At 34.8% G+C, this 24,095-nt stretch overlaps 1 protein-coding gene across 3 annotated transcripts in view; it reads left to right on the plus strand.

Moving 5' to 3' along the window:
• Positions 1 to 24,095, plus strand: part of FIG4 (FIG4 phosphoinositide 5-phosphatase) — a 136,180-nt gene that overhangs the window by 62,334 nt on the left and 49,751 nt on the right. For all 3 annotated transcript variants that reach the window (XM_051997531.1, XM_051997530.1, XM_051997529.1), the window contains exons 12-18: positions 557 to 673; positions 3,895 to 3,940; positions 6,252 to 6,400; positions 7,444 to 7,610; positions 14,573 to 14,711; positions 16,598 to 16,656; positions 17,118 to 17,265. In XM_051997531.1, coding sequence (XP_051853491.1) covers positions 557 to 673; positions 3,895 to 3,940; positions 6,252 to 6,400; positions 7,444 to 7,610; positions 14,573 to 14,711; positions 16,598 to 16,656; positions 17,118 to 17,265 — 825 coding nt within the window. The remainder of the gene's footprint in view (positions 1 to 556; positions 674 to 3,894; positions 3,941 to 6,251; positions 6,401 to 7,443; positions 7,611 to 14,572; positions 14,712 to 16,597; positions 16,657 to 17,117; positions 17,266 to 24,095) is intronic.

Below are 24,095 nucleotides of genomic sequence, written 5' to 3' on the forward strand. Positions count from 1 at the left end.
TTTGCATATAGTTCCTTGCTGAATGTGACATTACTTTTAGAGAAGGCAAAAAAATAGAAAAATAAGTACCACTGACATAATGAAATTGTGGTTGTAGTTAAGTTGTTTTTCAATAGTGTCCAATTTTCTGTGGTTCCATTTAGAATTTCTTGGCAGAGACCCGAGAGTGGTTTGCCATTTCTATTTCCAGCTCATTTTACAGATGAGGAAACTGAGGCAGATGGGGTTAAGTGACTTGCCCAGAGTCATACAGCTAGTTAGTTAGTGTCCGAGGCCAAATTTAAATTCACTAAGATGAGTCAACCTAACTCCTGATCCAACATTGTGCTACTATGCTACCTCGCTGCACCCATAATTGGGGATCCATGATTCATTATATTCTTTTGTATGTTTTTACTAGTTAGCATCTGCAGTCTAGAAATGAATCATTATAACTTTATTATTAAATTCTAGCCTAAATCTCTTTAAAAAAAACCCATGAATGTATGCCAACTGAATGTATTTGTCCTATTCCTTGAAGGTAAAAACTTATTCTAAATTTGGATTTTCTCCTCAGCAAGCTGTGTAATGTTCTTGATCGACTAAATGTGCTCGCAGAAAGTTTGGTGAAGAAAACAGGTTTCTTTGTAAACCGTCCAGATTCCTACTGTAGCATTTTGCGACCAGATGAAAAGTAAGTATATTTTTAAAAATGTAAAAGGTAGTAAGTACTTATTTTATGGTCACAAAGATAGAAACATTACATTAAATACCAGCAATACTTGGGGTACTTGTAAAAGCAATAACTTTTGTGCTTTTTTTTATAGTATTAACTGATGTGACTGAGTGGCCTAAAGTTCTAGAAGCAAGTTATGGAATAAATATTCTCTATGTTATGAATGAATACTACAGCACTGTTTCATTATGCTAGCATACCTCTACAATAGGTCTTTTGATTTGGAGCAAAAAAGTAACCAATTACTAGTTACTGACAATGTCTTTTGAAAACATGGCTTGCAGGAGAGGTAGGTGACACGTGAATATAGCACCAGCCATGAATTTAGGAAGACCTAAATTCAAATCTAGCCTCAAATACTTGATAACAGTGTGACCCCGGGCAAATCATGTAACCTTGAGGGGGACGGGAAGGTAAAAGGAGAAGGGGAGGAGGAGGAAGAGAGAGAGAGAAAGAGAGATAGGGGAGACAGGGGGAGAGATAGAGAGGGAAAGGAAGAGGGAGGCAGAGGGGAACGGGGAGGGATGAAGGGTGGGGATTGAGAAGGAGGGAGAGAGACAGGCAGAGGACAGAGACAGAGAGACCTGGAGAGTGATACAAGGAGAGGAGGGAGGGAAAAAGGAGGAAGGAAGGAAAAGACTAACACAGATTGCTAAAGTACTCTCATCTTCCAGACTAGTGGTTTTATATTATCATGGCAGAGATTTTTGTTGTTTTTCCACTCTTAAAAAAGGACTGATGACTCAGGAAGGTGATATCTTACTTGAAAGTGAATTGGATTTGAGTTAAGGAGAACTGGAGAGATGTGAGTTGGGCCAGAACAGGGTGGCAGAAAGAAAGTAATTAGAATAGCCACAAAGGTATTTTTAATTACTTTCTTTTTGAAGCCTCCTGCATCACCTCAGAGGCTATCCTTGTCCCATTTTACTCCACTTCTCAAGGAAGATGGGCTTCAAAGTGACAAAGTCATCGGCTGCATACTCCTTGTTGTTAAATTCTTGTCTGGTATTAGAAAAAAGAGAGAGACTTTAAATGACTGGCTATTGGTCAGTAGGATAGTGCTATCATTATTACTAGTTTTTTCAATTTCACATGGTTGAAGATTCAGATTGCAGAGTTGGAGGTAGGGAGAAACAGAAACAGTAGCAAAAGTCAAATAGAACAATATTCTGTGCCCTTTCCATTTACTGTATGTGGATTTCTTTTCCCCAACTCCCTCCCACTCCCATACCACCACCCTTCTGCCAGGAGTAGAAATGTCATACATGAGTCCGTCCTGGTCCATTACAGATTTATACATTGATATGATGGCATCATCAGTATTTTCAGAGGGATAGCAAATTATGCGTCATGATCTATGGAGAGGTAGTGTAATATCATGGATAGAGAGCCAGCCTTGAAGCCAGGAAGTGATGTGCTCAAGGTCCACAGGCCTCTTCCTCCCCAATTTCCCATATTGGCTGAGTAAGGCTGGGCAAGTCCCTTAGTTTTTCACTGTTCTATGCAGCTCTAAGACCATGAGTTATAGAGAAGATGCTGACCTGCATTGGTAGGGCTGACGAGGCTAGTCTAGGAGACCTTTGATATCCCTTCTTTCCCTAAATTGTTTTATAATCTAAGTCAACAATAATAAAAATTCAACATTTTATTTGGATATATTTGAAGTAGGACAGAAAAAGTATGGAGTTTCCTGTACCAGTGAAGTAAGTCTGATTCCAGGTCAGATTCCTATCTAACTCTTGGGAAAAGAGATTTGATGATGGTAAAGATGAAACACTTAATTTAGGCAGTGAAGTTCTTTATGTAGTTATACTGCTACAATAAATATAAAACGTTTCATACTCATCCTTTCTCCAAAAGTAAGATCATCAGATACTGCACATGTTTATTTTCTCTTACATTTAACTAACTTTGAGGTGCAGTAGAGAAGAGCACTGAATTTTGAGTCAGAAACTGGATCTTCAATGCCTGGTTCTTCTACTTAAGCAAATCACTTAAATTTTCTAGGCCTCAGTTTCTTCAGTTAAGGAGGCTGATCTAGGAGACTTGTAATGTCCCTTCCAGCTCTGAATTGTTGGCATATGATTTAAGTCAGCAGTAATAAAATGTCAATATTTTACTTGAATGTATTTAAAGTAGAAGAGAAAAAATATGTGGAGCAATAATCCTGCTAGAATTAGCATTTTATCTTTGAGCACTCACTTTAAAAAGACGTGGAGGGAAGAGGGAAACTCTAAAGGCAAATGAACAGTATGTATGGAAAATTGATCCAAGGAGGAAAGGTTGAAAGAATTGCTGTAATTTAAGATTTGAGAAGAGAAGGCTAACAATTGACTTAAATATGTCTTTAATATATGAAATATTTTTGTGAAGATGATCTTTAAGTTTTTCTTTATCCTTGTAAGATGAAAGAGAAAATGGACAAAAAAAGGTTTTGATTGGGACAGATCCAAGAATTTCTTTAGTGGAAAGAAACATGTTAGAATTGATTATCTAGGGTAGATTATAGAAGTTTCCGTCTTGCTCATATTTAGCACAGCAATGGCAACTTTTGTTTTCCTTTTGTTTGTGTTTTTTTATTTTTATTTTTTATTTTTTTGCTGAGGCAATTGGGGTTAAATGACTTGCCCAGGGTCACACAACTAGGAAGTGTGTTAAGTATCTGAGACCAGATTTGAACTCAGGTTTTCCTGACTTCAGGGTTGGTGTTCTATTCACTGCACCATCTAGCTACCCCTGGCAACCATATATGTTGGATGGTTTAAACATTCATCTGCCTGCAAGGAGAATATCAGTTCTTTATATTCTTTATGGTTCTCTTGAAGGCAGCTTGTTGGTTCAGTGGATAGAGTGCTAGGCCTAGAGTTAGGAAGGCCTGAGTTCAAATCCAGCCTCAGAGATTTACTAGCTGTATGACTTTGGACAAATCACTTAACCATGTTTGTATTAAACCACTGGAGAAAGAAATAACAAGCCACTCTAGTGTTTTAGCCAAGAATGTATACTTTTTTTTTTTTTGCCAAAAAAGTATTATAGCTTTTAGGGTCAAAGAGTCGAACACGATTGAACAACTGAACAGTAACATAGCTCTCTTTGATGTTATGATAATTTTAAACTAGAACAAAAGTCATTATGCAATTTGCCTTCTGAAATGAAAAAAAATCTCTTTTTTAAAACAGGTGGAATGAACTAGGAGGATGTGTGGTTCCCACTGGTCGCTTGCAGGTATAGAAAATAGGTGAAGCTACTGAAATTATGGGTGGGGATAAGGAAGAGAACCTAGAGAGCCTAGAACTCAAAAATCTTAAAAAATGTTAAAAAAATTGTTTTGAATGTAATTGTGGTAAAATATTAATAAATAAATAAAATCTACTGAAATTAATATAACAATTTGAAAACAAACATAGAGGTATAATTCTTACTTAGGGCATAATTTAGGATGAAGCCTTTTTTTTTTTTTTTTTTTTTTAAAGTCCTGGCTTCCTAAAATTTTCTTTTTGGATATTTCATTGCCAAATGTTGAAAATTTAATAAATTTTATTTAGCACTTATGGGATCTTTGTCCTAGAAGCAGCAGCTATAATAACTAAAAATAATTGGGATTTGATTCAACAAACATTTATTAAGAATTACCTCTATCTGTGTGACCCTGAGCAAGTCATTTAACCCAATTGTCTCATAAAAACAAAACAAAACAAAACAAATACACTCACAAAGAATTAGCTCTGTACTAGGGATTTGATGAGATACCTCACTAAGATAACACATAATCTCTAACTTCATGAAACCTAGAGTCTATTAGAGGATTTTTCATAAATTGATGATGAGTTGTAATATATAATAAGTGCATCAAAAAGGTCCTGTTACATTTGAGGCTCCCAAATCTCTCTCTGAGATTAATGGAATGCAGTCAGAGACAGATGTCTTAACAGAGATGGAACCTTAGGCTTCCTCAGGAAAGTTTTATCATAGCCTAAATTACCACCAAAAGACTGATACTTAGGCACTGGGAAAGTATTAAACATAACTACAGTGTACAAAATATTTGCAAAAGGAGAAACATGTATGTTTACATAGGTATACATATACAGCTCTGCTGGCTCCCTTTTCAAGAGTTAGCATTCTGTGGGAAGGAGACACAATGATATATCCTGGTCAGTCAAAGCTTCTTGGGGAGTTTTACAACTCAGGCATGAACTCCTTGAACCCTGGAGGTTCACCTGGATCTGAATTTTCTTCCAAAAGCAACTGAAGGAGTTGCAAATTTCTATACCTTATAAAAATAGTCTATAACCATATTCTTTCTTTAATTCTCTACTTCATGTGGCCTTTGTTTATAATGATGGCTCAATGTGGTTCAGCTGTGAGCAGTATAGTGTTGTCCTGTTGTAATGTGGAGCATGATTCTCTGTTCTTAGCTTCCTATTTTGGGTGCTGATAATTATAGTGTTTCCTGGCATTTGAGTTGTGACAAAGAAAGAATATGAGAAAATTGCTCCATGTTTCTGTCATCTTATAGAAGTCAAATGAATTGTTTATATAGTAGTATGTGAACTCTCCCAGTACCTAGCACAGAGCCTGGTGCATCATAAATACTTAATATTTGTTCAGTAGAAGGTTGAAGCGTGATAAAAAATATATATGAAAAGTATAATGTGAGTTAAGGAAGCACATAGGTAGGTAATGATTTAATTCCACTAACATGTATAAGAAAAATCATTTAAAGTCCAAAGAATTTTAAAATGCAGTTGTAGCAATCCTAAGAAAGCTAAAAATCTGCCTTCTTATAACTCAAGAAATGTATTTTGATATTTTAATCTTTAATTTTATTTAAAATTACATGTTTAGCAATAAATATTTGACATGTCTAAGAACAGTATAATAGAGTATTCAAATAAGTTAATATAATTTTAGGTTGCATTAAGAGAAGTATAACTTGAGGAAATAAGGAGATATCATTGTAACCTACAGCAGAACACATTTGGACTATTTTTCTTGGTTCTGGGCATCATATTTTAGGATGGTCTTGGATAAGTAGGAGAATGTAGAGAAGAGTAAGCAAAATGGTGGAAGGCCTTGAATTCATTCTAAATATGGAAGGCAGTATGATAAATATAAAAATTATATAGGAAGGATACATGAAAGTGCATGATAGCTCTTTAAATACATGAAGAGGCATCATGTTGAACAAAAATTAGATTTTTTCCCCCCAGTTTGGCCTCAGGAGAATAACTAGGAGCAATGGATAGAAAGGGCAAAGAGGCAAGTAAATGTAGGCTTAATAAACAGAACTATTCTAAAGAGAATTGGAAAACACTGGATTTTTTTTCCTTTGGAATGATTCTAAGCTGCTTTGAGAGGTTCAAATTGGGATATATGATCACTAAACGTCTTTTCCAGCTCTGAAACTCTCTTTATGAATCCCTCCTATTAGTCCCAAAGAAAAAGAAAATTAGACTGTTATGGAAATTGCATTCAAACAATTGTGTCCATGGTATATAATAACAGAAGAATTTTATGTTTATTCATTTCTTAGACTGGCGTCCTTCGTACCAATTGTGTGGATTGCTTAGATCGCACTAATACAGCTCAGTTTATGGTAGGAAAATGTGCTTTAGCTTATCAACTATATTCCTTGGGATTGATTGACAAACCTAATCTACAGTTTGACACAGATGCAGTTAGGTAAGATTTATTGTATATACCACTACTTCAATGTAATGACACAAAACCATTGTTGATTATTTTTTAAATGTTTATTACATTTTACTATTTTATAAAATAGCTAAAGGCATGCTATTTAATCTTGTGGGTCATACTATTCAGTTCCTCAAGTTATCATGTTTTCTATATAATATTAATCAAACTAATTCTTTGAACATTAATATTTAATATGGATGTATCATGTCATTTTTTTGGGTTTTGGTTTATGTCTAAGTAAATTGAACTTACCTGAAAAGTTGAACTTTTTTCATATTTCATTAAAATGTTACTATCTTGAGAGCAGGGATTGTTCTATTTTTCTATTTATATCCCCAGCACAGCACACAATGCTTTGCACATAATGTAGTAAATGCTTAATAAATACTTCATTCATATTCAAATTGAATTCTGCAGACAACTTAATAAGCCCTGAACCATTTTGGAAGAAAAAAATAATAGTTTTATTTCTTACTAGAGTTTAATCAGAGCAGATCTCAAATAAAAGGCTACTTTAAAAAATGCTATCATATCTGTTGTTGCCTGTCAGTGGTCTGATAAAAAAGTTTAAACAGATCTAAGCAGTCACCTCCACAAATTTCATTTTAACTAGAAATCATAACACATAATTAAATATGCACAAATTAAAATTATGTATTTTTAGAGAACAATTTTGCTATAACTATGACAAAAACTATACTTTTTTAGAAGGCATATCAGAAATAAAATAAAATAGATGTCAAATGTGAGATTCAAAAAGTCAAAAGGAGATATAGACAATTTATCTTGGCTCATTGTGTTTCTGCTCAGGTTACTTTTGGCCACTGAAATACTAACATAAACTGAAAGCATAAGAAAAAGATTTCTGACTTAAGATGAATGAGTGAATTTTGACTTGAAAGAAAAAAAAAAGAGAAAAAAACCATAAGAAAGCCAGAAATGAAAGATTATCTTGAGGCGGTGGTCCAAATAGATAGTTTTGTCAGAGTTCTTATAGAATTCTTAAACGTGCATTATCTTTTGCATAGGTTATTTGAGGAACTATATGAAGATCATGGTGATACTCTGTCTCTTCAGTATGGTGGTTCTCAGCTTGTTCATCGAGTCAAAACTTATAGAAAGATAGCTCCATGGACTCAGCATTCCAAAGACATCATGCAAACTCTGTCTAGATATTACAGTAATGCTTTTTCAGGTAAATGGGGAGTTACAGATAATTTCAGAACTCAAAGAGATACAAAGACCTATCTGGAGATTTTATTGTTTCATGTGTAACACTTCATATAGACTTTTTTGTTTGTTTGCTTTTTTAGCCATCTGATTTACATGGAAAAAATCAGGGCTATTTTTTTTTTCTTTCAGAGCTAAGGTTTTTAATTGCTAAGTTGTTTCTAATGAAAGACTGTTTTATGAATGTACTACCTAGCTTTGATAAGTCACTTCCTCTTGCATGTTGCCCATTTATAAAATATGAGGATTGAGTAGAAGATCTTTAAGGCCCCCCTCTTTTTTTTTTTTTTTTTGCTGGGGCAATTGGGGTTAAGTGACTTGCCCAGGGTCACACAGCTAGGGAGTATTAAGTGTCTGAGACCAGATTTGAACTCAGGTCCTCCTGACTTCAGGGCTGGTGCTGTATCCGCTGTACTACCTAGTTGCCCCTGCCCCTTCAATTTTTAATCTATATTTCTAAAGCTGGCTGTTTGTGATTGTATGTGAATATTTACATTATCTGTACTTTAAACACAAATTCTATGCATACTTTACTCTTCATCTGCCATTCTGATTATAATCCACAGATGTTTTCTTTTCTTTTTTTTGAGAGGGGGGGGGAGAGTTAAAAAATAATATTGACAGTTTTGACAATCCCCTGAGTTTATACAATTAATATTTTCTTGCCAATTAGATAAGCAATTTTCAGTAGTAGTCACTGATTATTCAAGGATAATTTTTTTTTTTTAAGTTCCTTCGCATCCTTCTTTTTTTATATGACTATAAACTTTATCCAGAATCCTCTGGAGTCAAGTCAACAAACAAACATTTATTAAGGATTTGCTCTGATTTTTTCTAGATGTAACAAAAAAATATTGTATTTGCCTTCACTTTCAACCTTATAATTTGAAGATCAGTGTTTTAAATCATTCCTCTTTTAGATTACATTTCTTATGGTGATGGATGATTTGCCTTTTCTTTAAATCCTGTATCTATATAATATATAACCAGAAATGGAAAATGCCTACAAGAACTTTCTTTTCTTCCTTATATAGTTTTAATGCTGTACATATATTATCGACATTAAGTATAATATTGATTGGGTCCATTTTACCAACTCCTAAGAAACTGGGAAGGTCACTTAACAAAGTGATGTGTTAATAAAAGTTAGGTGGCCACTTTAAATAGCATTTATTAATTTTATTAAAAACCAATGTTTCACAAAGAAACACAAGGAAAATTGAAACTAAAATATTTTACCTAGAATATACACTTGGTCAAACCTTGAAGATGAGAAAATATTGTTTAGTTGAAATAGTTTTAATTGGCAATCTACTTACTCATGTAGTAACTGGTTAGGTATGTTTTACTTGCAAAGAGAAACATACACACTCCTTAACTGGCATAAAGTTTCATATTTCACAGCACCTCTTTTAAAATTTTTTAAAATAATTTTATTTAAAGTTTTGAGTTCAGAATTCCCTTCTTCATTACATTGTTTCTCCCTCTCTGAGATGATAAGCAATGAGATTATACATGTATCATTTTATATAACATTTCCTTATTAGTCACTTTGTACAAGAAAACAAATAAAAGAAAATGAAAAAATGGCTTTGGTCTATATTAAATCAATATTAGTTCTTTCTCTGGAGGAATATAGTGTGCTTCATCATTAGTCTTTTGGGATTGTCTTGGATCATTGTATTGCTGAGAACAGTTAAGTCATTCAGAGTTCTTCATCAAGTATTGCTGCTCTATGTATAACATTCTCTTGATTCTGTCTACTTCATTATACATCAGTTCATGTAAGTTTTTCTGTTTTTTTGAAATTATCCTGTTTGTCATTTCTTATAGCACAATAATATTCCATTACAATCATATACTACAACTTGTTTATCCATATTCCAGTTGATGGGTATCTCTTTGATTTCTAATTCTTAGCCACTACAAAAAAAGCTGCTATAAATATTTTTGTATAAAGAGAAGGCTTTCCCATTTTTTGGATGTCTTTGGGATACATGCCTAGTAGTGGTATTATTGGATCAAAAAATATTCACCATTTGATTATCCTTTGGACATAGTTCCAAATTGCTCTCCAGAAGGTTTGGATCAGTTCACAGTTTCACCAAAAGCACATTATTTTCCCAGTTTTCCCACATCTCCTCCAACCCCTTCAACACTCAACATTTTCTTTTTTTGTCATATTAGTTATTTTGATAGGTGTGAGGTGATACCTCAGAGTTATTTTAATTTGCATTTCTCTGATCAGTAGTGATTCAGAGCATTTTTTCATATGATTATTGATAGCTTTGATTTCTTTGTTTAAAAATTGCTTGTTCCTATTCTTTAACTGTTTATCAATTTGGAAATGATTTCTTATAAATTTGGCTCAGTTTTCTATTTGAGCAATGAGACCTTTACCAGAGATACTTGTTGCAAATCTCCCCCCACCCCCCCAATTTTTCTACTTTCCTTACAATTACAATACTTTCTTAAATGTTAGAAAAGAAAAGCAAGCGTTTTGTCTTGATCTTTTTCTTTTATGTAAGTAAAATGCTAAGCTTCAGATTTGGTTTTTATGTTATAATATGCATGTCTGTGTGGTGTATGTGTGTATTTAAGTATCTGGAGTCTGAAGTAATCTGTTTATTGCCAAATAGGCCTGTATATATTCAACTTAATTTTAATGAGGAGTGAAAGTAAACTAATTATGGAGCTTTCTGAGATCCTGAATCTTGGGGTCTGACCATTTTCCCTGGGCCAAATGTCATGATTTACTAGTTTTTTACAGGAGTCTACTTGGTAGCTGAGCCTGAGCACATGAGACTAAAGCTTAATTCAATAAAAATACTGCCTAATTTCCTGATATGTTCAAACCAGTGCTTAAACAATGTGTTGTTGCACACGTACATGTGATATCATTGAAAAAAATCTATTTGGTATTTTTCTATCAGCTGTGCAAAATTTCAGGGTCCCAAGTTAACAGTGAAGGAAGGAGGAAATGTTAACTTTTATAAGTAGAATTCTTTCTCCCTTATCTTTTAGGGTAATTATTTTCCTTTTCTTCATGGGAGCTAATAGAGATGCCAGGTTTTATTTTTTATTTTGTTTTTATTTTTAGTTAATCCTTTTTTTGTTGTTGTTCCTTTCAACATTCATCAGTTTTTGTTCTCGTTTTCCTAAACTGTCTTTTCATATTTACGCTCTTTTGTTGATTTCTCCCTTACCCTCCAATTAAAAGAATCAAGAGAAATAGTGAAAGGAAAAGAATAAAAGACAAGAAAGGAGTGCTTGATTATAAATCTGGGTTCTATCACTAATCTTGTGACCTTGGACTCTCTTCTTTGGGCCCCAGATTTTTCCTTTGTAAAATGAGGAAGAAAGGTAGGAGAGCTGAGAGGGGAAGAGAAACAGAGATGCTGCTCTTCCCACTCTAGCAGTTCCAATCCCGGTATTTGGGAACAATTGTTGGGGCTGGACTGGAGAGGATCTATCAAAGACATACTCATAAATGTTTAATAATCAGCTCTTGGTAGAGGGGGAGACATACTTTGAAGTTTTCTTTGCATTATTAACATTTTCCCCATCATTTTCTTAAGTCTATATAAAGAATGAAATAATAAAGGAAGTCTTGATTTGTAGACTTCTCTAGTTTTCCAGGTATAAATGCTCCCACTGAAAGTTTAACCACCGGTTAGGGCTTCAACATCTCCCTAGATAGGGACATCAGAAATTGGGCAGATTACTGCTCTGTGTGGCAAAATTTGGGGTTTATAGAGCCAGTTTGGGTACATAGAGTGCTGAAACATGATAATGCAATTAGTGGTTGTATTGAGCAATGCATTTAAGTGTGAGGGCAGTGAGAGAAAGACTTGGAGAAATGTTGTGGATCTCTCCCTGTAACTAATGCAAGCATTTATCTTGGTTAGTGTCTTGACTTGGATGCTAGGATGCTCTCTCCCTTTCCCCCATAGGTACCATGGTCATATTCCTGCCCATTTTTTAGGAAAATCTGGAAGAGACTTTGGATGCTGGTCAGTTCAACCCCTTAACACTTTCAATTAACCTGATGAGAATTTGGTACTGCCTTTGAGTGGAAAAATGTTTTGATGGAGAATAGAAGCCCGTTATTCCAAGGGGTTTCCAACCTTTGAAGCAATTTCATTTATAGTTTAGATAATAAGGATACTTTATCTTGTGGCATGATAAAGGTAGTACTATTAAATCAATCTGAATTTATTTTATTATTCTTTTAATTTAATACATTTTTAAGCACTTAATAAATGCTGCAGTATGCTCTGTGCTAGGGGTACAAGGAAAGGCAACAATAGGTCCTTCCCTTAAGGAATTTACAATCTAATGTGAAAGACATGTAAATAACAAACATGGATATATACAAACTATATGGAAAGGCGATGGAAGATAATCTGAGAGGAATTTCACTACCAGTTATGGGAGTGGGATCTGGAAAGGCCTGCAACAGGTGAGATTTGAACATTTTTGAAGGAACTAAGGAACACTAAGAGATGGTTGTGAGGAGATAGAGCAGTCCAGGTACAAAGATAAGAAGAAAGGAGACAGAGTGTTGTGTGTGAATGTAGCTGAATTACAGCTTGAGGAGAGTAGCGTAGGAATACTGCAAAAATAGTAAGGTTCAAGTTATAGGAATAGGGAATAAAATACCCTATTCCTATTCAGGAGCTCAGTGAATTAGAGAAGTGCCAGAAAAATCATTTGTCAGTTGAGTAAGGGATAGATTCAAATGGAGAGAGGCTGGAGTCAGGGAGACCAGTTAGAAGCCTATTGCAATAGTCTGATTGAGAAATGATGAAGACCTGTACTAGGATGGTGGCTGTTTGACTGAAGAGGGGATGTTTATGAGACATGATGTAAAGATAGAAACAATAAGAGTTGACAACAGATTGGATATGTGTACTGGGTATGAGAGTGGAGTTGAGGATCATAATGAATTTGGGAGTATAGATGACTAGGAGGATAATTGTTATAGGGAGTTTTGGAAGAAAGAAGCGTCTGGAGAGAAAGATGAGTTGCAAAATATTGATTTTGTGCTGCCTGTAGAATGTCCTGTTTGAGATATCCAAAAGGCAGTTGGTAATTTGAGACTGGAGCTTGGAAAGTTAGGGCTGGGTATATAGATCTGGGAATTGGCTACACTGAACCTGTGAAAATTTATGAGATCTCAAAGCAAGATCATACAGAGAGGAAGAGAAGTAGGACCAGGATGGAGTCTGAAGAGATTCCCACAATTGTCCTAGATCAGGCAAAGGAGGGTGGGGAGGAGTAGTGAAACAGGTAGTAAGATAACTAGGAGAGTACAATCTTGAGAAGAGAAAGCACCCAGAAAGTGGAGGTGATTAACAGTGTCAAAGACTTCAGAAATGTCAAGAAGGATTGGTATTGAGAAAAGGCCATTAGATTAGGCAACTGAGAAATCACTGGTAACTATGGAGTTGGAAAGATCCTTTTTTTTTTTTTTTTTTTTTTTAGGTGAGAAGGTAAGACTGAAATTGTTTTGTAGTTTTAAGGTAGGCAAATTCATTTGATTGAAGAAGACTCTTAGCCAGATTTTAAAAAAGTGTGTGTTTTTTAAAGTAAGTATAGTTTTCTTTTAGTTTGGAGAATAAAAACAATATCCTTTTTGACTGAGTATTAAGATTCCTTGGATGCCCATTGTAGTAAAGTGCATATGTCTGTGTACCTGCCCTGTTGTTAATATGATAAAAAATTGAGAGATTTCTGTCTCCCACTCCTTAGGAGGAACAGAATATGGTATAAATACCTCCATGGTGAAAGAAGGGATTGTTTCATTTCAAGAATTGTGAGGCAGAAGCAGAAAAAAAATCTGATAAGCTTAAGTTTTGCAGGACAAGTAACGGACAGATTTAGGCGAGAGATCAGGTAGCTTCCCTGCCCAGCCCAGTGAACTCTTCCCTAGGTTTGAGGAAAGGTGAAAATTCATTTGTTATGGCAATTTTTATTTTGCTGATATTAATGGTAATGATCCTAGTGAAAATCATAAGACTTGACCTATAGTTTTATTAATATAGATAACTCCTAGGTGAGCAAATTCCCTCCTTTTTTTCCCCCAAATTCCCTTTCTGGGCAGCACCTTCTTTTGGAGAGCTGCCCAGAGCACTGAGAGACTCTTTTGTTTAGGGTTGGGTGCAATTTGACCACTGCTCTTCCTGGCTTTGAACCAAGTTGTCTATCCAATATTTTACCCATTTCACTGCCTCTCAAAAAAAAAATCAGATCTGTGCTTTCATTCATTTAGGAAATTTTCAGTGAAGAACACTACCAATTTAGGTTACCACCTACCTTCTATGCAACACACAGACTTAGAAAGTTGATGAGGGCATTGAGGAATAAAAGTGTTGATTTATGTCAGTGAAGACTTGTACTAAAGTATTTCTAGTTCCAAAGCTAGCTTTCTGTGCTGACAACACACATTGATGCAGTGTTTTAAGATTCTCAAAGCACTTTCCTCACTACCTATGAAGTACATAGTCTCTGAAGTTAGAGATTTTGGGAGAATTGTTCTTTACAATTTCATGAAAAACACAATCAATTTTTTCATGTTTTCTTGTAATGGGTAGAAATCATAAAACTCTTTGACCTGATTCAACAGTCTAAATTTGTTCCCTCATTAACTTTATTTGGAAATGAAACTTCAATTTTTCTCTATGATTTAATGAGAGATGGATTGAGAGAATTAGGAGGGAAGCGGTTTTTTGAGTAAGATTTCTATTCAAACACTTGCTGATTGTTTTTATGAAGATTTTTTAAAATCAATTTTTGAAGTTTAATTTTTTTAAGCTGCAAGTTGCATCTACATATATTCTCTGTATTCACTTTGTCTATGAAAACATCTTCATATTGTGTTAATCAGTTGATGGATTTCTTAAAATGCATATTTTTGCTTTTTAGATGCTGATAGACAAGATTCTATCAATCTCTTTCTGGGAGTATTCCATCCCACTGAAGGCAAACCTCATCTCTGGGAGCTCCCAACAGATTTTTATTTACATCATAAGAACACCATGAGACTTTCACAGACAAGAAGAAGGTATTTTCCTCCCTCTTAGTCAACTGAAATAACTAAAAAAGTATGTTGTATTTTGAACAAGTAACTTGATGCTTTTTTCTTTGAAAAAAAATGAAGTGACCACAGTTACTTGTGAAAGAAACTCTTAGAATTAACATTGATATGAAATAGAAACTTAAGATGATTTGGGCTTGACATGAAGAGAGGCTATGCAAAATAAATAGGATCTTATATTTAGAGCTGGAAGGAACCCAAAAGTTCATTTTACAGATAAAGAAAGTGATGACCAGAGAAGTGAACATAATGGTAGAAAATCACTATTGATTATAAATAAGAGAGCCCAGAAGTGAACCCATGTGGTAGATGACAGAACCAGAAATGAGTTCAGGTTCTTTGATTGTCATTCCTTTCTCTGAATCAGTGAACAATATTTCATTCTACTAGAAACCCAAACATGGTTTTGGAAGTTCAACTGTGTGTAAATTTCAGTTTTTCTGGAGGAACTTCTCCATATTGTATGCTTTATTTTGGAAGACCTAAAACCTCAAGATTCAGCCTAGGAAAAGAGTCAGTCCAAAAAGATTTGGTGGAAAGTCATTAGTTTATAGTTTAATGTAGTCCTTAAGTTTTTTAGTCCTTGTTCGCTTTGTTAAGTACAAATATTTTACAAAATTACTTTTTTTTTAATTGGGAGATTGTAGACTTATCATGAGTGTGTAAATTTTGAAATTTAATGATTGTTTCTATGGTAGTCAACCATTTTCAATAGCAGGGAAACAAAAAAGGCAAATAAATAAATAGTCACCTCTTTGTAGGTTTGGAACATGTTTTGGAAGTTACATTTTAATATGGGGACTTGTGATGTTGTGAACAGTTAAAAAATAATGAAATAATGAATTCCAGTTCAAGAAGTAGCAGGTTATCCATTGTCTTCATACTTTATTGCTTTCAAAGCAGTCTCTGTTTCGCTCTGAACAAAATAGAACCCAAAATGAGCTTAAATTAAATTGTATGGTTCAGAAGCACAGATCCTCAAACTTTTTAAATAGCGGGCCAGTTCACTCTCCCTCAGACTGTTGGAGAGTCGGACTATAGTAAAAACAAAAACTTTGTTTTATGGGCCTTTAAATAAAGAAACTTCATAGCCCTGGGTGAGGGGGTGAGGGGGATAATTGTCCTCAGCTGCCACATCTGGCCCGTGGGCCGTAGTTTGAGGGCCCCTGGTTCAGATTTAAAAATTTAGAGTAACTTAATTTTGTTGGAATAAAATAAGAAAAAATTAATCATATCAGAATAGAATTTCTTAATTTTAAGCATTTCATAATGCTTAAAAATTAGATGCAATTTAGGCAATATGCCTTTGAACATGACTAAAATTTATCTAGTTGACTAAAAACTTTACCTTTCTCCTCTAAAATTACCATTTCATTTTCTCTTGCATAAGTATGTACTTAAACATTAAAGGGATAAAAGAAGTAAGAGGAGCATGTAATTAAATTAATATGATCTTAAACTGAGAAAAGATAGCTTTCATATGTGTAGTACTTTGGAAAGTGCTTTCATCTCTTATTAATTATAATAGTACTGTGAAGAAACTATGGTACAGAGAGAGCAAATGCCTTATGCCTTGAATCATATAATGATTTCATGGTAGAACTAAAAACTAAGGATAAATATTCTGGCTTTCAAAATGAAACCTACAAAGGGACCATATATATCATAGGTTTGAGGCAACTTTGTTTGGGCTTTTTTGGTTTAAGTACAAAATATTATCTCATAAAGGACCTAAAAATTAACTAGCAAAGTAAATGGATTTGGTGATTATAAGAAATCCCTTCTACCCACTAATTGTGCAAAGCGAGTGTTTATGATTGGGCCATAAATTTTCTTTTTTTTCACTTTTATAGCTATACAGATTGGTTGACCCCAGGAGTAATAAATCATTTGCCATTGCCTTATGATGAAGGTAGGTGCTCTATTTTTATTTTCCTTTAAAAGGTATTTGAAATATGGTAGTGCATTCTGTGTTTTTAATGTGGGGTTTTTTTTTTTTTTTGGTTAACACCTGTGATTTAATTGGTTTAGGGTACTCTCAGCACATTTGTTCCAACAGCACAGAAGTGACTCATCTCTCTTCTTTTGAGAGTTTCCTGGGGACACTGAGGAGTTAAGTATTTGGTCATAATCATACAGACAGTATGTGTAGAAACAGAACTTAAATTCTGGTCTTCTGAAGAACCATTTTTGTCTAGGGTCAGTAACAGAGTTGGGATGAAAACTAATATCCTTTAGCCCCAAATCCAAATTTGTTTTTTCTTCTCTCTACTAGATTGCCGGTTAGATATGAAAAATGCAAAAAAAAAAAATGTAATTTTATTTCTAAAGTTTTGATACTTACAAAAGAATAACAAAAAATATCCATTGTAGTAACCTGTGTGGAAAACAGAAAGAAATTGATAGTGAAGAAATTTCACAAGTATGAAGAAGAAATTGATATCCACAGTGAGTTCTTTCGACCTTATGAATTAAGTAGTTTTGATGACACCTTTTGCTTGGCCATGACAAGTTCAGCAAGGTAGGTGAAATATTTGAGTTTTATGACTTCACTTTATACATTGAATGTTCTTGCTAAACTGTGCATAAATCTCAAAATTATAGAATCTTAAAGTTGCGAGGTACCTGAGAAGTAACCTAATTCAACCATATATCCCTATAGAAATTCCTTCTACAGCATTTCTCACACATTGATATCCAGCCTCTGTTTGAATATTTTCTGTTATCAGGAGAGCTCACTATTTCACAGAACAATTTCTTCCATTACTAGGGAGCTTAAATTGTTAGAATATTTTGCTTTATCATAAGTGGAATCAGAACTTCATGATGACTATTCATAGTTTTACCTTACTCAAAACACAAATAACTTTATAATTTCTTCCAATATTTGAAAGATATTATCATGTCTTTACTTTGCCTTTTCTATAGGATGACCTTCCCCATTCAATTTTCCATGATACTCTGTCTTCTACATAATATGTACTTAATAAATGTTGAATTGCATTTCTAGACCTTTCACCGTCCTATTTGCCATTCTCTACACTTATCCTTTTTAATGCTGCTTCCATTAAAAGTAGCATCTACAATTGGACACAGCACCATTTTTGAGCAAGAATGATAAAGTATAAGAAAGAAAGTGGTTGTTACTATTCTGATAAAAGGAGTGACCACAATAGGAAAATCACAAATTCACCAAATTTCTGTAGATGTGACATATCATCCCATACAGAATATGCTCTGTTATTCTTACTAAACTTAACCTTCTTTCATCCTAATCCCAAATTACATTTTTATATTTATTTACATGTGCATATGTTGTTTACTCTCAATATAACTTAAACTCTTTGAGTACAAGAACTGATTTACTTTGTCTTTGTACACCTAGCATGCTGTGTGGCACACTGAGCTTTTAATATAAATATGTTTGTTGATCTCAAGTAAATTTGGGCCCTTCCTTCTACAACAAGTCATTGTTAGTAATGTGTTTTAGGTTATAAATATTCATGTTCCTCTCTATGGCTGTTTAGGTGACCGGAAATTTAATTCTTTGGACCTGTGGAATTACATGATTCATATTTTAACAATTTTATTGAAATATATTGGTAATTTTATTTTAGGGTGAAGCTTGGTTTTTAAAAGCTTTATACAATTTGATAGAGCCAATTCAACCCATTCTCCTTCTTCTGTTCAGTTCTTCACCATGTTTATTACCCTTCCAGTGTTTATATCCAAATTGTCTGTAATGAATGAGTTCTTTGGGATATCAGTCCATTACAGAAGCAACCAGCTAGTGGCTATTGGGTGTTAAGGGAGCCACCTGCTAGTGGCTACTGAGGATCTAATTCTGATCAGCAGAATAGATCCCTTCATGTGAGAGGATGATAATAATACAAGGACACTGAGAGGCAGTTGCTTTCTCTGACTTCTCTTCTCTTCCCTCTTGCCTCCAATTTCATCCATTCCCAATCTACATGCAACATCTGTGTCAGTAAAGGCTGATTTGCAATTCCTTCTGGGGTGTTATGATTCATAGCTGTGGGGGTTTTGGAGAATTGACCTGTCCCTTCACAATTAGGTGGAGTTCTTAACAATCCACCTGCATATCCTAGCTAAACGATAGAAATTATTTTCATCCATTTGGCACTTCTTATCTGGATTGTTAGATTGAACTTTTCAGTGATTATGCATATTTTTAAGAGGCTTTACATTATTTTAGGATTTGATGCAATGTCATCTGCAAAAAGGAGCATCTCAATACAAGAAGTCCTTTTTTCCCTTGACTTGTCCATTGTCTTGGACTTTCTTAGTAGCAAACCCCTTTATTGAACAAAGTCCCTATTATTGTTATTATTATTATTATTGGCTTCATTGTATATAATTGCTTCTGCTATCTGATTTTAACCCTAAAAAAATTATTTCAGTAGAGGAAAGATCAACACCAATTTCAAGTACAAATTTTCTGAAAAATCTTATAAAGAAGTTGATGAAAGATTATGAGCAGAACGATATTAAGAAATCAGAGAGAAACAATGGAGGGAAAACAAATTAATAGAAAGTTAATCTAAATCAGCCTAAGGGCATTTAAGATAAAGTCTTAAGGAGGAATCCACAAAGACAAAATTTCTGTAAAAAACTTTTTTTCATTAGTGGTGGAGCAATCCTATTTGGACTCTTAAAGTCACAATTCTTCCCTCATGAGGAAATAGAAATGGCACTAAGGAAAACAGATTTAGGAAGGGCAAATAGAATAGGCCAAGATAAAACACTGGTGGTCTGTATTGGAAATGACACAATTTGGTAGTACTAATGCTACTATTATTAAAAATGGAGGTACTATTATTAAAATCATAATAATATGTTGAAATTTAAATAAGCATTTTAAAACTGATTCAAAAATTCCTTATTTGCAATCCAAAAACATAATATTTATTTATATCCATGTAACACTATCTTCCTGCAAAAATCTTTATTTAAATCTTTTTTAAAATACTGTGGGGATTAACCTTGTCCTATCTCCAATAAGAAAGAGTGAGACAGAGTTCTAAGCCAATGGCACTTTATTAAAGGGTCTATGTTCCCCCTTAATGAAGTGGACCTCAGATCTTACTCATGATATAAAATGCCCACCTTCTTCCCAGATCCTATTTTTATAGAACTAGCCATGGAGGCATTCCAGAACAGCTAGACCTGTTGCAGAGTAATTCCATCAATTGACATATAATGCATAAAGTAACCAAAACAATATGTCAGCAGGATCATCAATTGAATGAGACAAGGAATATCTCCCTTAACTAGGTAGTTATAAGATGAATGGGCTTCTCCGTTGTTTAGCAGGAGGAGACGGTACAAGCTATCACAAGTTGGGTAAAGCATGGTGCATCTGACAAAGTGGTCACAAGTTGGTCATAAGGTGGTCACCTGTTCCTGTTAGAAAAGAGAGAATGGTCCACTGGGGGACTTTTCATGTATGTGAATCACTTCCTCTACTCTGGGCTTGGTAACTATGACAAGAAAAAGCAATGTTTTTTTCTAGTTAACTTCCTATGATTAAGTAAGTAAACTGAGAGTGTGCAACTCACAGTTCTGGAGCTTAATATAAAGAACTTTGATATAATTCTATCAAATTGATTAATACTAATTGGAATAGAAGAGGAATCTAGATGAATTATTTCTCACAATGCCTAGTCCAAGGAATTATTTCCTTGGAATTACTTTCTTGCACCTGCTTTAGGTTTCATTTGTGTAGAAAATAACATTAACCCTTGGTATGAGGAGAAATTGTTGCCTTTAGTCTATGAAAGTAAATCATAAATCATGACATTTTTCCTCTTTTAACAATTTAAGTTCCTACAGTATTTCAGTGAACTAACTCTCTGTATTAAAGTAAATAATGACTTTTTAGATAACACTGTGAATTGTGCCTTTTGTAATTATGTTAGCTTCTCTGACTCAGGCTACGACTTTCAAAAGTGTGTATTATAAAACTGAACATCTTAGGATTGTGTCACTGGGTTTGGTGATTGTGTGTGTGTTTTAAACTGGAAACTAGTCTTGATACACAATTCTCTATTTATTGAAGTAACATAGCTGTATAGCACTGTTAGGATAATGAGGTCTTCACAACCGTCCAGTACAGTAAATAGTAGAGGACTCTTTGTTATCTAATGTCTTTCCATTTTCTTCTAAACTTCTCTTATTTACTTTTAAAATGCTCTTACCTTCTGACCACATCATTCAACTAAAACTGTTCTTTTTAAAATTATCAATGATCTCTTAATTGCCAAATTTAATGGCCTCCACTTAATCCTCATTCTTCTTGATCTCTAGTCTTTGAAACTGCCAGTTGTTATCCCCTGAATATAGGTTTTCATTCTCTCTTGATTCTCCAGTTGCATCCCTCGCCCACCAAAATCTTTGAAGTCTATGCTCACCCCTTCTTCGAGTATACTTGTTGTCTAACTAGATGAAGATTTCCACCAGGCCTACAGGTTACTTGAAAGGAGAGGCTCTACTAAATGGTTTTAAAACAAATAAACAAACAACAACAACAAAAAAAAACTTCTTACTCAAATCCTTCTTAAAGATCCTAAGATTATAGTTCTAGAATTGGAAAGGATCACAGAGGTCATTTGATGTAACCTTTTTTCCCCCACAGATAAGGAAACAGAGGCAAGGTTGTTTATTTAGATTATATAGGTAGCAGATGACAGAAATGGGATTTTAAACCTAGGCCTTAGGAGTCCAACTTCATTGCTCTTTCTATACCCCATACATCCTCTCTGTCCCAAATTGAGCTCTTAGTTATTAAAATTTATTAGTATTTCCAAGCTTTAAGAGGAAGAGAGTCTAGACTTTGAGATGCCATAGTCCTGTTCTATTCTGCCTTAACTAGGAAGGGTTAGGTCTTGAGTTCTGTTTCCTCAATCATATTTTTAGGAAGGATATTGATAAGTTATAGTGTGTTTAGAAGAGAATAGAATTGTTCTGAGAGAAATAGTAATAATAGGTGGAAATTTAATTTTGAGGTTAGGGCAAACTTATTAACATTTTGAACCCTTCAAAAATGGAAAGCATTATTTTGAAAGGTACTGAGTTCTCCTTCAACGAAAATTAGTATGCAAAAATTAAACGACTACTTGTTATATATTGTAGAGAAAAAGCATAGATATTAATTAGACAGGCTAGTCTTTAAAGTCTTCTCTTCTAAGATTCTATAATTCTGTGTTTTAGGACATGATACCGTGTTTCCCCAATAATAAGACATTGTCTTATTATTTTTTTGGACAGAAAAACACCCTAGGGCTTATTTTCAGGGGAGGGTTTATTTTAATGAACATTGACAGCAATTTTAATAAACAGGTAAATGTGAACAAAAAAAAAGTATCTTTATTCAATAATGATCATGTCATCTTCTTCAACAACATCATCATAAGTGTGCATACCCTGAATTCCATCCTGGATGTCTTGCGCCTCTATTTCCTTCAGAAGAAGTGGACCCAATCTGTCATGTGCAGCAATATAGCTCTCTTTAAATGAACATGTCTTGTCCAGGTAACCTGCTTGTAGTGCCTTGGCGACACAGCTGTTAGTAATTTTATTCCATGACTTCTTCACCCAAATCACGACTTCTTCACCCAAGTCACGACTTCTTGCAGACAGGGCTTCACAAAGTTTCCATGCTGATTTCTTTCCATTCTATTTTCAATGTAGTCATTGACTTCCATGCGCAAATGGTCCTTGAATGGCTTGTTTATTGCAAAAGGGTGTGGAGATAGGCAGTCATTCCTGCAGGAATCATTACTTGATCTATTCTTCTCTCTGCAAGGAAGTTCTTCATTTCTTTAGCAGGTGAGTGCTGGCTGAATCCCAGATTATCAGACCTCTTTGGTTACCTCGCATAACAAGTGGCAGCATTAAATCAACCCACTTTCTTATAACGGCTTGTGTACACCAGGCTTTTTCGGGTTTCAAGAACGTAAATGCCTGATACATGTTCAATCTTATCTTTCTTGCCCTCATTGATGATTAGAGGTGTGCTTTCTTTCCATCCAAACAAATTGCCAAAACACAGGTGACCCATGCACTTTCTTAGCCTGTGGTGGGAATGTAGATTGACAATGCTGCACCCCTGTGATGAATTGTTGTTTGAGATCCTTGTCCCATAAACACTGCAGTTTCATCCATAGCAATCATACTGCAGGTTTGGTACTTGGAAATGTCGATCCTATCAATAAAGGACTTGAATGCAAGTGCACGTTTAATAACTTCAGCATCTTCCAGCTTAAACAGTGTTGTTGATCTTCTTAGGGACAGTTCATACTGTTGAAGGAAACCGTCCAACCAGTGTTGTGATGCTTTGAATCCTTCTGAGACCATTTCAGACTTTGGTGCCATTGAAAGGGCAAATGCTTGAATATCAGCCCTGCGCACAACCAAGGCCTTTGCTCTCCTGTCAACAATCCATTCACCAATAAGGATCTCCAAGTCAGGATATAAGGGTTGCCTACCTGATCCAGACCTGCGCTTTTTCCTTTTCCCCTCATCCACCTGTTGATTGAGGTTATTATAATCTGCTCTCCATTTTCTTACCATTCGAAGATCAAAAGTTTTTCTTTACAGAAAACTGCAAGATTCTTGCCATGTGACTCCTCTATAATTGCTTTCTTGTACTCAACAGTATAGCTCTTCCTTTTTGTACTCATGTCTGGGGGTCAAAACAGACAGAATAATAAAATTATGACCATCAGTCCTTCTTTTCACTCCATCATGCCCCTCAATAATGTTTTAACCCCATCATGCTCCCTGAGTGCTCCTTCTATCCTCCATGATGCCCCTTGAGTTCTTCTTTTATCCTCCATCATGCCCCCTCACTCCCGCCTACATACCGGGTTTTTATGTTGTCCTGCCTCAGCTCTCCTCCGCGGCACTGCTCTCAATGGTGTCAGCAAGCAAATCACTGGGGAAGAACAGGATGATGCGCTCACTGCTGCAGCTCTGATTGGATGCAGCTCGGAGCGCGATGTGCATTTCACCCAGGGAGAGGAGGGGGGGAACGACGGTGCATATAGAGGGTATCGTAATGTAGCGTGTAGCGCAGGGGATCACCTTCACTATAGTAGCAATCTCAATAGGGCTTATTTTCAGGGAAGGGCTTATTTTAGAGGAATCTTACACAGTAAGAGGAGGGCTTATTTTCGCGATAGGTCATCTTATTGGGGAAACACGGTAATTTAGGACATGAGGATTAAGAGGAGGCCATTAAATTTACTTGTATAACAAGCAATACAGAAAGAGGATCTACTTTGTACCTACTTGTTGTTATAGGGGAAAACTAGATATAGTGGATAAAAA

The sequence above is a fragment of the Antechinus flavipes genome, chromosome 4 (assembly GCF_016432865.1).
Source record: "Antechinus flavipes isolate AdamAnt ecotype Samford, QLD, Australia chromosome 4, AdamAnt_v2, whole genome shotgun sequence".
Classification (NCBI taxonomy): domain Eukaryota; kingdom Metazoa; phylum Chordata; class Mammalia; order Dasyuromorphia; family Dasyuridae; genus Antechinus; species Antechinus flavipes.